At 48.5% G+C, this 16,468-nt stretch overlaps 1 protein-coding gene across 1 annotated transcript; it reads right to left on the bottom strand.

Annotated features, from left to right (window-relative positions):
• Positions 1-8,550: 8,550 nt before the first annotated feature.
• On the bottom strand, positions 8,551-10,712 carry DDIT4 (DNA damage inducible transcript 4). Its single transcript, XM_068547774.1, has 3 exons — positions 10,564-10,712; positions 10,184-10,439; positions 8,551-9,910 (listed from the first exon to the last, which is right to left on the bottom strand). The coding sequence occupies exons 2-3, from the start codon at positions 10,377-10,379 to the stop codon at positions 9,417-9,419; spliced, it is 690 nt and encodes a 229-aa protein (XP_068403875.1). The 5' UTR covers positions 10,380-10,439; positions 10,564-10,712; the 3' UTR covers positions 8,551-9,416.
• Positions 10,713-16,468: the final 5,756 nt, after the last annotated feature.

Genomic DNA, 16,468 nt, shown 5'->3' with positions numbered 1-16,468 from the left:
ACTGGGGCAGGTTCTCCAGTCCTCAGCCCTTCTCTCCTGGGAACCCAAGCCGCTCTCCTGTCCTCTGAGATGTGCCAGCCCAAATCAGCTCTACTATTCTGTCGCCAGCCCTCAGATTACCCCCTCCCCTCCCCTCCGAGGGAATGGGAATGTGGGTTGGGGGGAGGCCTAGGTGAGAGAATGAGAAAAGCTGCCTTCACATGCTCAGGGCTGAACTCTCATCCTTCCTCCTCTGGGAACCTGTCCTCACTCTGTCTCCGAATTCCTAGAACGTATAGGATACTGCAGATTCATCGCCCTCATTCGGCTCTTTACAGCTTACTACCTGTAGGCGTGGGTGCGGTGGACTTGACTGTTGGGGTAATTTGGACCTGGGCTGAGATGTGGAGAGGCATAAAAGTGCTTAGAAGTGTTGTGCACTGTTGGTGGGAATTTAAAATGGTGCAGATGGTATAGAAAACAGTATAGTGGTTCCTCAAAAAGTTAGAACTAGAATTATCATATGATCCAGCAATTCCACTTCTGAGTATATACCCCAAAGAAGTGAAAGCAGGGTCTGAAAGAGATTTGTACACCCGTGTTCATAGCAGCATCATTCACAATAGCCAAAAGATGGAAGCAACCCAAATGTCCATTGATGGATGAAAGGATAAGCAAAATGTGGTATATCCATACAGTGGAATGTTATTCAGCTTTAAAAGGGAAGGAAATTCTGACATTTGCTACAATATAATTGAACCTTGAAGACCTTGTGTTGAGTGAAGTAAGCCAGGCACAGTAAAACAAATACTGTATGATTCCACTTATGTGTTGTATCTAGAGACATCAAATTCATAGAGACACAAAGTAGAATGGTGATTGCCAGGGGCTGGATGGCGGGGGTGGGGTGGGGGTGGGGTGGGGTGGGGGGGATGGGGTATTGTTATTTAATGGATATAAAATTTCCATTTTGCAAGATGAAAAAGTTCTGGAGCTTGGTTGCACAGCAATGTGAATATATTTAACACTACTGAACTGTACACTTAAAAATGGTTAAGATGGTAAATTTTATGTTATGTGTATTTTACCACAATTAAAAAAAAAAGTGTTTGGGGCTTCCCTGGTGGCGCAGTGGTTGAGAGTCTGCCTGCCAATGCGGGGGACAGGGGTTCGAGCCCTGGTCTGGGAGGATCCCACATGCCGCGGAGCGGCTGGGCCCATGAGCCACAATTGCTGAGCCTGCGCGTCTGGAGCTTGTGCTCCGCAACGAGAGGCCGCGATAGTGAGAGGCCCGCGCACCGCGATGAAGAGTGGCCCCCACTTGCCGCAACTGGAGAGGGCCCTCGCACAGAAACGAAGACCCAACACAGCCATAAATAATAAATTTAAAAAAAATTATTAAAAAAAAAAAAAAAAGTGTTTGGAAGTGGCTCCAATGGGCCTCTCCAGGAGATGGTGGATTTGAGATGTCATGGTCCTTTCCATCCTTCTTTTCTTCCATACATGTGCATTGAGAATTCTCTATGAGCCAGGCACTGTTCTAGGCACACAGAAAATGTAGGCTGACATTCTGTTGGCAGAGACAGACAATAAAAAAATTTGAACCAAAATGCTCATGGCTTCTCTTTGCTTTCCTTTACTTAGTGAAAAATTTACCATATTTACACTAAATGGGACCCTAATTATGGAGCTATAATTTATGTTTTAAAACTTCTAGAGCTCATTTTTTGTACTTTTTCATGTGTGTTAAAGTTTTTTTAATTGAGGTATAATTTGCATACAGTAAAATGTGCCCTTTTATTAGGTGTTCAATTCTATGGGTTTGAAAAACATGTACTTAAAAAACATTTTTATTGATATAATTTACATACCATAAATTTCACCTATTAAATTATATTAATTTAATTATATTAATTATTATATTACTAATTATATAACAGTTATTATATTAACAGTTTTTAGTATATTCACAGAGTTCTGCAACTCTGTGAATATACTAATTTAGAATATTATCATCACCCCAAAAAGAAACTCTATACCTATTAGCATTCACCCCCAACTCCCCCCAGTCCCCCAGGCCTAAGCAACTAATCTTTCTATTTCTATGATTTGCTTATTCTGGACATTTCATATACATGGAATCATACAATATGTGGTCTTTTGTGATTTGCTTCTTTCACTTAGCATAACGTTTTTGAGGCCCATCAAATGTGGTAGCATGGATTATTCATTTCTTTTTATTGACAAATAATATTCTGTTAGATAGATATATCATGTTTTGTTTATCCATTCATCTGTTGATGGACATTTGGGTTGTTTCCACTTCGATATTATGAATAATGCTGCTATGAAAATTCATATATAAGTTTTTGTGTGGACATATGTTTTCATTTCTCTTGGGTATATACTGAGAAGTGGAATTGCTGGGTCATATGGTAACTGCATGTTTAACATTATGAGGAACTACCAAACCACTTTCCAAAATGGCTCTACCATTTTACAATCCCTCCAGCAATGTATGAGTGTGCCAGTTTTTCCACATCCTTGCCAATACTTGTTCTTATCCACCTCTTTGATTATAGCCACTCTGGTAGTATGAAATGGTATCCCACTGTAGCGCTGATTTACATTTCCCTACGGACCAGTAATGTTAAACATCTTTTCATAAATGCTTATAGGGCATCCGTATATCTTTAAAAATTTTTTTTCCCATAAGTTTTTTTTTTTTTTTTTTTGCTGCATTGGGTCTTCGTCACTGCGAGTGGGCTTTCTCTAGTTGTGGTGAGCCGGGGCTACTCTTCGTTGCGGTGCATGGGCTTCTCATTGCGGTGGCTTCTCTTGTTGCGGAGCATGGGCTCTAGGGTGCGTGGGCTTCAGTAGTTGTGGTGTGTGGGCTCAGTAGTTGTGGCTCACAGGCTTAGTTGCTCAGAGGCATGTGGGATCTTCCCAGACCAGGGATTGAACCCCTGTCCCCTGCATTGGCAGGCAGATTCTTAACCACTGTGCCACCAGGGAAGTCCCTGTGTATCTTCTTCGAAGAAATGTCTATTCAAATCTTTTGCTCATTTTTAAATTAAGTTGCAGGAGTTCTTTATATATGCTAGGTGAAAATCACTTATCTTATATATGATTTGCAAAATACTTTCTCCCTGTCTGTGGGCTGTCTTCTTACTTTCTTGATTATGTCCTTTGGAGCACAAATGTTTTAAAATTTTATGAAGTCCAACTTGTTGATCTTCTTTTAAACTTGTATTTTTGGTGTCATATCTAAGAAATCATTGTCTAATCCAAGATCATGAATATTTACTCCTATATTTTCTTCTAAGGGTTTTTATAGTTTAGTTCTTCCATTTAGGACTGTGATCCACTTTAATTTTTGTGTATATATACTTTAAAAAAATTCTGGTATTAAGGTATAATTTACATTCAATAAAATTCACCATTTTAAGTATACAGTTTAATTAGTTTTATCTTATATACTTTTAATCCTTCTGTATTGGGACTTCCCTGGTGGTCCTGTGGTAAAGAATCCGCCTTCCAATGCAGAGGACATAGGTTCGAGGAACTAAGATCCCACATGCCGCCAGGCAACTAAGCCCACGTGCCACAACTACTGAGCTTGTGCACCTCAACTAGAGCCCGCCAGCCGCAAACTACAGAGCCCACGCGCTCTGGAACCCACGCACCACAACTACAGAGCCCAGGCGCCCTGGAGCCTGTGCGCCACAACTAGAGAAGAGAAAACCTGCACGTCACAGCTAGAGGGAAGCCCGCACACCACAACGAAAGATCCCACATGCCTCAATGAATATCCTGCGTGCTGCGACTAAGACCCGATGCAGCCAAAAATAAATAAAATAAAAATTTAAAAATCCTTCTATATTTTTAGATTTTTTTTTCCTGGGAAGTTAGGGATAGGGAAAATTGAGTGTGTGCCCATTTTCTCTTTTTTCTTATGCCCCACAGTTTTGCTTGTAAATGTATGTGTGTGATTATGTGGGAGTGTGTGTGAAAGAGAAAGAGAGAGAATTTTGATTTTGGCATCAGCTTCTTATGGGTTCCCACTTACTTTGGCTTTCTGTAGCAGATCCATGGACCCATTTAATTATATATAGGTTGAATGAATGAATGCAGTAATCAAGTGACGGTCTATCAGTGTCTGCCCTCAGAGCCATCAGTACCACATGGCCACAGATGTTTCCATGCAGCTGCCCATTGTTGGGACTGAGATGGAGACTCCCCAGCTGGGCCCCTGCGTGGACGTGTCTGGGTTTAATGGGCTGTTTTCTAATTTGTGATTCCTTCATAAAGAGCCCCCTTTTCAGGATAATTACCGAGTCCTGTAATAATCTATTACTTAGGACTGGTTTCTGTTCCTCATGTTTCCTCAGCCTTCCACTGGGCTGCCCCCGCAACACTGGCCACCTCCAGCAGTGAAAGCAGGATGAGGCTGACCAGGACACCTTAACTGAGGAACCAGGAGAGCTCAGTGGATTGAGTGAAAGGCCCAGGAGGTAGGAGACCACACTTCCCATCTTAGCCCTGCAGCCCTGCTCACTGAGCCACTCTGAGCCTTCAAATTTCCTTCTGAAACATGAGGTAGAATTAAAGGAACCTTATCTAGGGTGCTTAATATACACTGGGCTTAGGAAAATACCGCTTAGAAGTGAAGCAGTCTGAGCACATTAGCTCACAGTGATGTTTTTTACCAGAATTTATTAAGGTTACATATTGACGTGACTGTTGTTAAGATGATGACTTTTGAACGTTAGAGGAAAGGCGGACCAGAGGTGAGGCAGTCAAAGGTGGTCCCTATCACAGGGTGCCTGCTCCACCGCAGCCCAGGCCCCCCATCTCTTGCACAGCCACTGGCTTCCTCTGCCAGTGGTGACACTCCAGTTATAACTTTATATATTGAATACATCATTTCCTCACTATTATCCCCATTTTACAGAAGAGAAACTGAAGGTGACTTGCTCAAGGTCATTGGCTAAGAAATGTCTGAGCCAGGATTTGAATCCAGATTTCACTAACTCTACTGCTTGGTGGTCTTACGCATTAAGACACCACTTCCCTTCTAGGACCTCTGTATTCCTCTAAACTAGGTGGCAGGCAGAGTAAAACAATGAAGTGTTTCTACCCTGCCCTCCTCTCTCCTTAGCCTAGAGTCTGAGGCTGGTGGGGGATTCTTGTGTTGTCTGAGCCCAGGGAGAGGGAGATGATCAAGCAGTCTGACAACCAGGCTTGAAGGGAACCCAGGAGTGGGATACAAAACGAGTGCATACAATGAGATTGGAGAACTGCTGAATTTTCTTTCCTTTTTTTAATAAATTTATTTATTTATTTATTTATTTATTTATTTTTGGCTGTGTTGGGTCTTCGTTTCTGTGCGAGGGCTTTCTCTAGTTGCGGCAAGCGGGGGCCACTCTTCATCGCGGTGCGCGGGCCTCTCACTATCACGGCCTCTTTTGTTGCGGAGCACAGGCTCCAGATGTGCAGGCTCAGCAATTGTGGCTCACGGAACTAGTCGCTCCGTGGCATGTGGGATCTTCCCAGACCAGGGCTCGAACCCGTGTCCCCTGCATTGGCAGGCGGATTCTCAACCACTGCGCCACCAGGGAAGCCCAACTGCTGAATTTTCTACACTGCAATTGTGAAGGATGAGGCTGGGTGAGGCAGAGGGGAGTCATAAAAGGGCTGGGACTTGCTCTGGGCCTTAAAGGAAGGGCAGGGTTTTCAGGCAAGAGAGAGGGATCACATCCCTGGTGGAGGGCACTGGAATGAGCAGAGTCTGGGGGTAGAGGAGGGGACAGGCCAGGGGAGTGGTAGAGAGTGGTAGAGGCTGTCAGCCTGGGTAGGGTGAATAGGGCCTGATACCAAAGGTCTTCAAAGGCATACAGTGGAATCTGACAATAGGGAGCTATGGTAGGTTCTCCAGTAGTATTCTGCTGGGGTGGGAAATAGAACTAAGGGAGGGAATCCTATACAAAGTGAGGGAATCAATACAAATTTTATAGGCTAAATAGAACAATTTCTGAAAGCATTTTCCAAAATTGGATTTTATGTGGAAGTCTCATACGCTTTATTAGCTTTCAGTCTTAGCAACAAGGGAGCCTGTTCCATCTTCTCTTCAAGAGCCCAATACCTAGGACAAAGCTCCCTGCCACATCTTAGGAGACCTAAGAGCCCTAACCTGGGGTCTTTCTGTCCTATTTGGGGGGATTTTCAAGCCCTGTGAGGATGAGGAAAGGCAGTCTGCCCTCAGAAAAGGGCATCTTAGCTGAGACTTCTTGGGAACCCAAGTTTTCCTCCAGCCTCAATCTGACCATCTAAGAGAAGGAGCTTAGGAGCAGAAGCAAGAAGAACTACAGTTCTGCAGCCCATGGAACGAAAACCACAATCACAGAAAGATAGACAAAATGAAAAGGCAGAGGACTATGTCCCAGTTGAAGGAACAAGATAAAACACCAGAAAAACAACTAAATGAAGTGGAGATAGGCAACCTTCCAGAAAAAGAATTCAGAATAATGATAGTGAAGATGATCCAGGACCTCAGAAAAAGAATGGAGGATCGAGAAGATGCAAGAAATGTTTAACAAAGACCTAGAAGAATTAAAGAACAAACAGAGATGAACAGTACAATAAATGAAATGAAAAATACACTAGAAGGAATCAATACCAGAATAACTGAGGCAGAAGAACAGATAAGTGACCTGGAAGACAGAATGGTGGAAATCACTGCCATGGGACAGAATAAAGAAAAAAGAATGAAAAGAAATGAAGACAGCCTAAGAGACCTCTGGGACAACATTAAATGCACCAACATTCACATTATAGGGGTCCCAGAAGGAGAAGAGAGAGAGAAAGGACCTGAGAAAATATTTGAAGAGATTATAGTCAAAAACTTCCCTAACATGGGAAAGGAAATAGCCACCCAAGTCCAGGAAGCACAGAGAGTCCCAGGCAGGATAAACCCAAGGGGAAACACACCAAGACACATAGTAATCAAATTGACAAAAATTAAAGACAAATTATTAAGAGAATGAGCTGAGGGTGCTTGCTGCTTCCCGGTCTAGGAGAGGGTTAATGCTTACCTCCGCATCTAGCTCTTGCCTCCAAACACCAATGAGACTCTCTGTTCTGGAGCCAGACACGGCTTATTGTTTTCCTCTTTGAGGGTCAGGGAAGCACAGCCATGAGCATTGGCCCTGATCTCAATTCCCAGGAAAGTGCCCCCAGATACCACCCAAGTGCTGAGCCTGCTTCACTCTCAGCTCCACCCTGAGGGGCTGAGAGCAGGCAAGGTCAGCCATGGTCAGAAGAAGACCGTCATTCAAGGGCTTGGGCCTCTGTTTACTAACCTGTAAAACTTCACTAACCCCTGCCCCACCCACCCCTCCCAGGGTAGCTATTAGGAGGATGTGCTAAGAAGTAAGGGCTCTTAAAACTACTCTGGGCACCCTCTTCCTTGTTATTACCATTTTCAAATCTAGTTCTAAACGGTTCATTCATTTTGGGGAATAAGTCATTCCATTCTACCAAAGAGATGCGAGTCTTCTAAACCATCCCAAAGTTCAAGACCCTGTGTCAGGATCCTGGATGAAAATGCAGATTCCTGGGGCCCTGCCCCAGACACATGTGGTCAGAATCTCCTCCAAGGCAGGGAGATCTGTGTTTAATTCAGGCCCCAAGAGATTTGAGTATACAATCAAGTGGAAGAACTACTGTTTTACAGTTGGGCAAACAAGGCCTGTCTGAGACCAGGAAGAGAAACAAGGGAGATAACAACTCTCCAGAGGCTGGTGTGGGAGGATTGGCCGAGAGTCACTGGGAGGGAGGAGTGGGAAGGGCCTTGGCCTTCATCTGGCCCAATCCCAATTTCACCGATAATGAAATTGGGGCCCAGAGAGTGCAATGAGTCCAGGTCACCGAGAACATTCATGAAGACAGGCCTGTAGTCCCCTGGCTCTTGAAGCCCTCACCACACCTCCTACATATGTTGTGTATTTTGCTCCTGCCTGGCAGGTCATGCCCCTCTCTGAGCCCTAGGTTCCTTGTCTAGTCAGAGGCTTGAACCCAGTTAAGTCTTTTTCAAACTCCATTTCTTAGTGCTCCTGCTCCCTAGCCTTTTCATATCCAGAGATAAAATGTGTAATTTTCACTGCAGAACAAATAGAACTGTGCCTTTTTTCACAAGGAAAAAAGCCTCTTGCAGTCCTTTAAGTGCCTGTAAGGACCTTGGGCTCAGGAGTCCTTTGTACCAGGCCCTTCTAACCCAGGGCAGCCAGGTGAGCTCTTTCTACTGAGACTGTGGCTCTGAGAGGTCTGACTCACTCCCTATCTTCCAAGGCTTTCCAGTGCTTTCCCTTGGTAGCCTCAGCCAGCAGAGCCAAGGGAGCCTGCGTTCTTGACACAGATGGCACTCAGTCTACATACCTCCATTACCAAGCTGGCAGGCAGCCCCAGAAAGGGACAGAGAAACACACAGCTGCACCAGAGTGTGATGAAACCCACCTTTTCCAGAACCCATCCCCCTCCCTTTTATTTCATGGCACTGATGAGAGACAACCGTTTTAACAAACATGTTTTTTTTTTTATTAGAAAAGTAAAAAATATTGCATAGGTCTTAATACTTGAACATCAAGTGTATTCATGAACAGCGAGTATCTTCATGTAAACAGTTCTAGATGGAAGACCCAGATGGTACTCCTCTGGGGGAGGGGTTCCAGCCCCCACCCCAATCAGCCCCATCCCCTCACAGTTCAACCCTTCACTACACATCCGGGGATGGGCCACACGCAGCTCCCAGGTGTATTTTTTCTTCAAGTGTCAAAGATCCCCAAGTGATCCCAACACCCACCCCTTCTCCTCCTCTTACATTCATGCGTCTGTAAGATAGCTGCCTAGAACAGGTCAGTAGTGAAGCTCCAATCAAAAAAAAAAAAAGATACAAAAACAACAAAGAACAAACATTTGGTCCCTTCAGACCATGAGATACACAAACCACCTCGATGACCTCCCCCCTCCCACCAGAGCCGGCTGCCGTGAGCACACATCCCTTGCAGATGCCAGTGCAGCCCAGCTGCTCTCAGGGCTCTGTCACACCACTGTTGTCTTAACTGTCAGTAACAATAAAAATAATAAGGTACATGCTACATACACATCCAGCCAGAAGCCTGGTTGGCCCCTAAGCCTTTGTTTCATGCTACAGGACTGAGGGGCGGCGTGTGAGCCCAAGTGGGAGCCACCTGTCCACACCTCAGTGAGCTTCCTAGGGAAACACCGTGTTCCCCTCACCTTGACCTTCCTCCCCGCAGGTGGCTGTTGTCAGTTTTCTAATGACAGACATCAGTCCCTCAGCTTCTGACTGCCAATGTCCACCCCAAAAGTTCAACTGTCTCTGTCATGGGGTCAGTATCGCCCCCCCAGGCCCAAGTTCAACACTCCTCAATGAGCAGCTGCTCTGAGCTGTACAGCTTCTTCTTGATTACTCGGAAGCCCGTGCTCAGCGTCAGGGACTGGCTGAAGCCAGGGACGAAGGGAGAGTTGGCAGAGCTAAACAACCCCTGGATCTTGGGCCAGAGGCGTGAGTCCAGGCGCAGCACGAGGGTCAGCTGGAAGGTGGGCACAAGGCTAGGGTCGAGAGCCAGTTGACCCACGCTGTGGCAGCTCTTGCCCTGCTCTACGCAGACGTCTAGCAGCGCCCCCCGCAGGCCGCACGGCTCGCTGTAGGCCAGGCGCAGTAGTTCTTTGCCCACCTGGCTCACCAGCTGGCCGGGCATCAGCAGGCGCGCGGGGCGCCGCGAGCCCAGCCGTGCCTGGGCCAGGCTCTCCTGCAGCAGCTGCATCAGGCTGGCACACAGGTGCTCATCCTCGGGATCGCTGAGCAGCTCGAAGTCGGGCAGGGACACCCCATCCAGGTATGAAGAATCTGCAAGGGAAAGCACGTAGGAGAGGGAGTTAGAGCAGCTCCGAACGGGGAGGTGCTGTTTCGCTAAGAAACCAGCACTCCTTCCCACTCTGTGCCTCAGTTTCCGCCCCACTCTCGTACCCTATACTTCAGTCCCCCTCCTCTGCCCGCCTCCTTCCACAATCCGGATTCTGATGGGATAGGAAGCCAAGGTGGCTTTTGACTCCTTCCAGCGCGGTGCTTTCTCACCTCCCCCGCCCCTCTATTCGCGTCCGGCTCCCGCACACGGCTTACCTTCCTCCGGCCCGAAGCCACTGTTGCTGCTGTCCAGGGACTCGCAGTCCGAGCTCTCCAGGCTCGCGCAGCGGCCGAGTGTCTCTTCTCGGGCTGCCGACCCCCAGGCTGAGCGTGGCGGCTGATCTGGGTTGGGAGTTCGGGACAAGGACGAGGACGAAGAGGACGACGAGAAGCGATCCCAAAGGCTAGGCATGGTGAGGACGGACGCCAGGACGTTTGCAGATGAGCTCAGGGTGCTGGAGCGCAGAAAACGCTGTAAGACAAGAGCGGCGCGGGCCCGGCGTCAGTCTGGGGGCTGCTCCAGACTGAGAGCGCTAGGACCCCCACGGCTGAGGCTTCTCCGCGCTGCGATCAGCACACACAGAAGGGACACTCACCAGCTACTGCGGTCAGCTAGAACTGCTGGGACAAGTGCGTACTGCCGCTTGAATGAGTGCGCGAACTGGTGCCAACCCCCGAGCTCTGCCCGGACCTGTCCCTTCTCCCAACCCGCACCTCCCCCTCGGCCTGCCGCGGTCCCTAGCACCAGAGCAGAGAGACCTATAAGGACTAGCGCGGAGAGGCCACACCCCTTCCGCGCCGCGGCCCAATCCAGACCCGGGAGTGTGGCCCACCTCGACCAATGGACTCTGGGCGCACGTTCGCAACGTTCTCTCCTGCCCGGTGACAGCCGCCTGGCCCCGCCCCCCTTGGGCCCCAGAAAGCACCCGGCCAAACCCGCGAGCCGCGGCCACGCCCCCTTTCTGGAAAGGGATCCGCGGCGGCTGCAGCTGCCAAGGTCCCCGAGGGCGCTCGCGGCAGGGGAGGATCTAGGAAAGACTTGTTTATTATAGGGTCGTATTGCTGGGGGAGGGGGTAGGCCGCGGCCGCGCGGGGGAAGAGGCAGGGGAACTTGAGGGGGGCAACAAGCAGGGAAAACGGTTGCCCCCAGCGTCTGAGAGCCTGTGAGCTCTGGGCACAACTGGGCGCACAAGTGGATGCCAGTGGGACTGCGGCGCGGGGAGCAGACGTTAATCCACCGGCCCTCGTGCACGTACCCCACGCTAACCCTGCCTTACGAAGGGTCGGGTTATGGGGGTGGGGGGGTCCAAAGACTGGGCAGCTCCGGGCACCGTGCTCCCTCTTCCCGGCGGCCCCACCTGCCCGCCCGCTTGTTACTCTACAGCCGCAGGGGATGGATTAATTGGTGGGGGGAGCTCCGCTCCCAGCCTCCAGCTGCCTCCAAGGAGGGGGTTCGGGAAACGTGGTTAAAAGAGTATTGATGGGCCCCGGTTCCTAGCACTTGGTTCTGGAGCCGGGAGCTGGGACCCATATCAGAGGGACACACTGACCCACCCGCCGGCCGTAAGGATGGACAGAGGTGCGGCTGTGCCTCCCCCGCCCGCTGCGGCCGAGAGGCCCCGGGCGTCCGCCGGGTCCTAGCGCCCCTCTCCGCCAAAACGCTTTGTGTAAAAGAACCGGAGAGTTGCATCAGGACCGAAGACCTAGATCTCCGGAAAAGCCCCGGAGTGAAATCGCTATCCCCTGTTTCGTCATTCAGGAGGGGGCCACAGAAAATGTGACCCGACGGCGGTGCTCGAAGACTGACAGATTGCTGACGGTGGGAAGGGGTTCGGACGGATTCGACCTTTATTTATTTAAAGATATATCAATCTGGGTCACAGGATCCTGATGGAAGAGAGAACCAAACTTACATCAGACGCTCCCGTCCCTGGGCGGGCCAGAGCCTAACCAGATCAGACTGGCGGGCGTCGCCTCGGGGCAGACTTGCGCGTGACCGAAGACACTTGCCGCCGGAAGAGTCCGGGCCGCTGCCATCCACACCCCCTCCCATTAAAAAAAAAAAAAAAAGGCTGACCCGTGGGCCTTCCGGGCAAACCAAGACTTAGAACTGTAAACGACCAGAATCAAGCCCTGCACCCCATCCCCTTTTTCCAGATGGGAGAACCATCTCTGGAGACAAATTTATGGATAAAAAATAAATTAGACGACTCAGATTAGGAGATATCTTAAAGACTACTGCAGAATAGAATAGTCTGTTAGCTGCTGGGGTTTTCAAGGCCTGAACACTGGCCCTTTCTTCCTATCCTCCAAGCTCTAGTCACTTGCTGGGAACCTTAAAGACACCAGGTCTTGGCAATTAGGTGAAGTGCTTGGAGGACTGAGGGTAGATGACATCCTCTTGAAATCACCCTTTACTGAGGTGGGAAGGAAAGAGTTGGGGTGACCTGTATGGGTGTGTCTTTCTGTCAGGACTGAAGATCAGGGAATTAATCCATCAAGACCATTCACTCCTCCCAGGCTGACTGGGCTGGGGACATCTGAGACAGCAGGATATAGACTTAGGGTGTTTTTCTTCTTTCTCTCTCCGCTGACCCCGCATGAAAAAAAAATTCAGAAAAATGTGGAACACTAATCTAAGAAAAATAGAGGTTTCAGAAGCAAAAGAATCCAGTGCCATTTTGGAAAGGTCAGTTCACTAGGAATCATTCATTCATTCAATAAGTAGCCATCACGGAAGCAGTGTGCTAAGCAGCTTTTTTCATTCACTGTCTCATTTTGTTAATAAAACAGCTTTTTATAATGGGGATGGGCTATGTTAATGGGCACTGGGTAATTTTCTTTTCAAAAGAAATCCATTCATGTTGTTGTCTCATCATTTTCAAAAAAGGACAGGCAATCTTAACCCTGGAGGTTTTTCCCAGAGGAGAGAGTGGGCTACAGGGTAAACAACCACCTGCTAGGTGGCCTGGCTGCAGAGGGATGAGGGTGGAGGGCTAAATGGCTTCCCCACTGAAACTCTTCACCCCTATGAAGGAGGGGGGCAAAGCCCCATACCATTGTCTGTCAGGAGAACCTTTGGATATAGAAGGGGAGTTTCCTAACTGTTAGCCCCTCCGAGGAGCTAGGGTGGAGGGTCATGGTTCATCCTGTGAGGTGAAGGGCAGGATCCCTTCCTCATGGCTGGGGCTGGAAAGACATGGTTACCACCTCACACACCTGTCTCTGCATTGAAGATGGGATGGGGGGTCCCAAAAGTGGTACTTGCAAGGAGGAGGCAGCTCCATCTCCTAGCCTCTGAGCCAGGCCTCTTCAAATCCTTCAAAGATCCTAGGAACCCTGCATTTGCTTCTCTCCCCGTCAGGCTTAGGCTGGCTGCAGGTCAGGCTTGCCTGGACATGTTCCCGCCAGCAGCCTTGGAGACCCAGCTGTGGCATCCCTTCCTCCAGGAAGCCTTCCCCAGTGCCCAACCCAATACACCATCCCTTAGGTGCCCCTCCTCAGGTCATCCTCACACCCCATGCACATCTCTGTTAATAACTGTTTCCACTTTAGTCTTCTCACCGGACTATGAGCTTCCTGAGGGTGGAGTTCTATTCTTCTTAACTTCCAGTGGCTAGCACATGGTAGAGTCTCAGTGAATATTCCTTGGATGAATAAATGAATGAATGGATAAAGCAAGAAGGTGGATTTTCCCAGAACTGCAGACCTACATCTGGATTCTCAGGATCTGGGTGGCCTTTGGGGTGAGCCTTCAGAAGAACTCCATGCTACCTTTCTATCCCCTTTCTGACAAGTGCTGCCAAGAGTGTTGGATGTATCTGAATATCTCCCTTCTTCCTCAGCTCAGGTCAGGAAGTGGGCTTCTAAGGCAACCTAATTCTTCCAGTTGGAGTATAGTCGGCAACCCCAGGAAGTTGGGGATAGAGGTGCATTGTGCAGAGAGCTGACTTGTGGGAAATCTTTTAAAGCAATTAGTACTTTCCCTTCAAGTGCCTTAAAATACTCAAAATTTTTTTTATTGAGATGAAATTCACATGTAAAATTAAACTTTTTAAAGTGAACAAGTCAGTGGCATTTAGTACATCCACAATGTTGTGCAACCACCACCTCTATCTATTCCAAAACATCTTTATCATCCCAAAGGAGACCCTGAACTCACCAAGCAGTCACTCTCCTCAAAATACTTTTGAAGTTTATATTCCCTTGTTGGTGGGAGTTGGGATGCCCCTTTGCACAACTCCAGAGGGCACTATTACCATTCGAGTCTGTGCATTTACATGTGTCTTCTGGGGAAAGCACTCCTAACATAGACACAATGTGCAACATGGAATCTGCATCAAGATGACCCTGATGGGGAGATGGCTGAACTCCCAGCAGGAGTGGGCTAGTGTCATGTCCCCAGTGACTCAGGCCTCTGGAGTTGGTAACCAGGCCCCATGTCCCAGTCTCTGTGGCCAGAGCCATGCCTGTGCAGAAGCTCTGCCTCTTCCCAGGCTCTGCTGTCTTCCCGTAGGACCCACAGCAGCCTGCAATTTCAAGTCAGTGAGCACACACTCCAGGCCACTTGCCCCTCCCTGTTCTGGCGGTTTCTGTCCTGTGCACCGGTTCCCAGGACCTCAGTCTGGCAAGTTGCCCCAGTCGGGTTTGGGGAGTTAAACCAGATCTTGGGGTGGGGGTGTGTTTCTGGGAACCCCAGAATTCAGGATGGGAACCCCTGAAGGCCAGCCAGCATGCCTGCGCGGCTCTGCTTGGGGTGCCTCCACAGCCTTTTGGAAACGTGTCATTGAGGGGAGTGGAGGCGGCAGGAGGAGCCCGGGTGGTGGGGAGAGGGTGGAGTGGTGGTGGCACGTGGGGACAATGAAGCCAGCAAAAGTGTTCCCAGAACTCCTGTGGCTTTTTTACTTGAAAAACAACAAACAACTTGGTCAAAATAGCAAGATTATAAGTGCACCTGGTTTACTAGGAAGGCTGTGAAAAGCTGTTGACAGCTGAGGGCTTTAGCAGGATTTTGACTGTGTTATTGGAGGGAGAATTAAAAATTCAGTGGGGAATCTTTTTGCAAGTGAAGCTACTTTTTGAAATGGATATACTAACAATACATTGTATTGTGCAGCCTTTCAAAGAAGCTTTTGAATTATATTATCTACTTACACCCGAAGGAATGAATATAATGACATTCTACAGAAAAGCAAATTGAGGTCCAGAGTGAGTGCCCTGTAATCCTACCATCAACTAGTGGCTTTCTAGCCTGATTGATAATTAGAATCTTCCGTGGAGCTTGAAACCCACCTCCCCAGTCCCTATTCTGATTTGGTAGGTCTGGATGGGTCCCTTTTGTACAAAGCTCTCTGGGCGGTACTGATGCTCATCTTTAGTTGGGATGTCTGCAGACTGACCTGTCAGGAAGAAAGGTAGGCCTTGGAAGGAACGCTGGATTGGCTTCCCAGCCTCTCTGTGGGTTGGGGGTGGGTTCGGGGCGGGTGAGATGGCACACAGCTGTGGAGACTAGGCCCACATGTGGTAATGGTGAGCTCACAGCCAGCCAGTTCTAATGGGCTCCTAGGTTTCACAAGAAGTCATTTCCTCTGGGGACAGGGCAAAGGGCAAAAGGAACGCCACCAAGGGCTGGCTTGTTAAACCACCATGACAAAGGTGGAGCTAGGAGGGTAGCCTGAGTATCCTGCCAGAGCTCAGGTTACCCCTGCAGTGGTGAAAGGCACGACGGCCTGCCAGACCTCCACTGCTCCCCCACCTCATCTCCCCCGCAGCCAGAGTTGTCCTAGGGATCCAGATTCCAGGGCACTGTCTCTCTTTTCTCACTAACACACTGGACTGCCTCTCAGGAAGGAATCCCATCTGTGGGGTCAGCTTTTGGCCAGCTTCTCAGAATCCCTCTTCCATCCTAGCTTCTGAACTCCTATGAGGGAAGAAAACAGTGAAGTGGAGGGAGGCTGAGGTAACACCCCTCTCCAGTTAGTACCCAAAGCCTAGGCTAACTGGCTTTCCGAGGCAAGCCCAGGCCCCGTGAGGGGACAGGAGTCAGCTGACCTGAGTTCAGGCTATTTGGCTGCTAAAGATGAATAGGGTTCCGAGCTGTGGCCTGAAGCAGCACCTAGGAAGCGTAATGTGTCTTTGAAATCCAGTATTTTCATTACAAATTATTATTTTATTTTATTATTTTTATTGCAAATAATGCAATCTTGCATTCTATTTTATATTTTATCCGTGTGTGGGAATTTGTGTTAATTTCAGTAGCAAACTTTAAAATGACTTAATACTTCAATTACTTAATCTTCCCTGCCCCGAAAAAACCCTTTTTAACAAAAAGATACACTGTGTTTATCCTGTGGCTTCAGACACTGTTGGGATTTTCATACCCCAGTTTTGAAAACCCAGAACTAGAGAATCTCAAAGGCCTATTCAACCTCCACAAAGATCATAACAAAGAAAAAAAGATTTAAGTTCTATGGAGCCCCTTTTCTAAAACTCCCAGGGTGG

The sequence above is a fragment of the Eschrichtius robustus genome, chromosome 7 (genome assembly GCF_028021215.1).
Source record: "Eschrichtius robustus isolate mEscRob2 chromosome 7, mEscRob2.pri, whole genome shotgun sequence".
Lineage (NCBI taxonomy): Eukaryota > Metazoa > Chordata > Mammalia > Artiodactyla > Eschrichtiidae > Eschrichtius > Eschrichtius robustus.
Note: the sequence above shows the minus strand (reverse complement) of the source record. Positions and strands in the feature narration are given on the sequence as shown.

Excerpts from the sequence above, each read along its gene's own strand:
- DDIT4 (XM_068547774.1), bottom strand. The coding sequence starts at position 10,379 with ATGCCTAGCCTTTGGGATCGCTTCTCGTCGTCCTCTTCGTCCTCGTCC. Across the intron at positions 9,911-10,183 it reads TGGCTTCGGGCCGGAGGAAG|ATTCTTCATACCTGGATGGG; the intron begins GTAAGCCGTGTG and ends TTTCCCTTGCAG.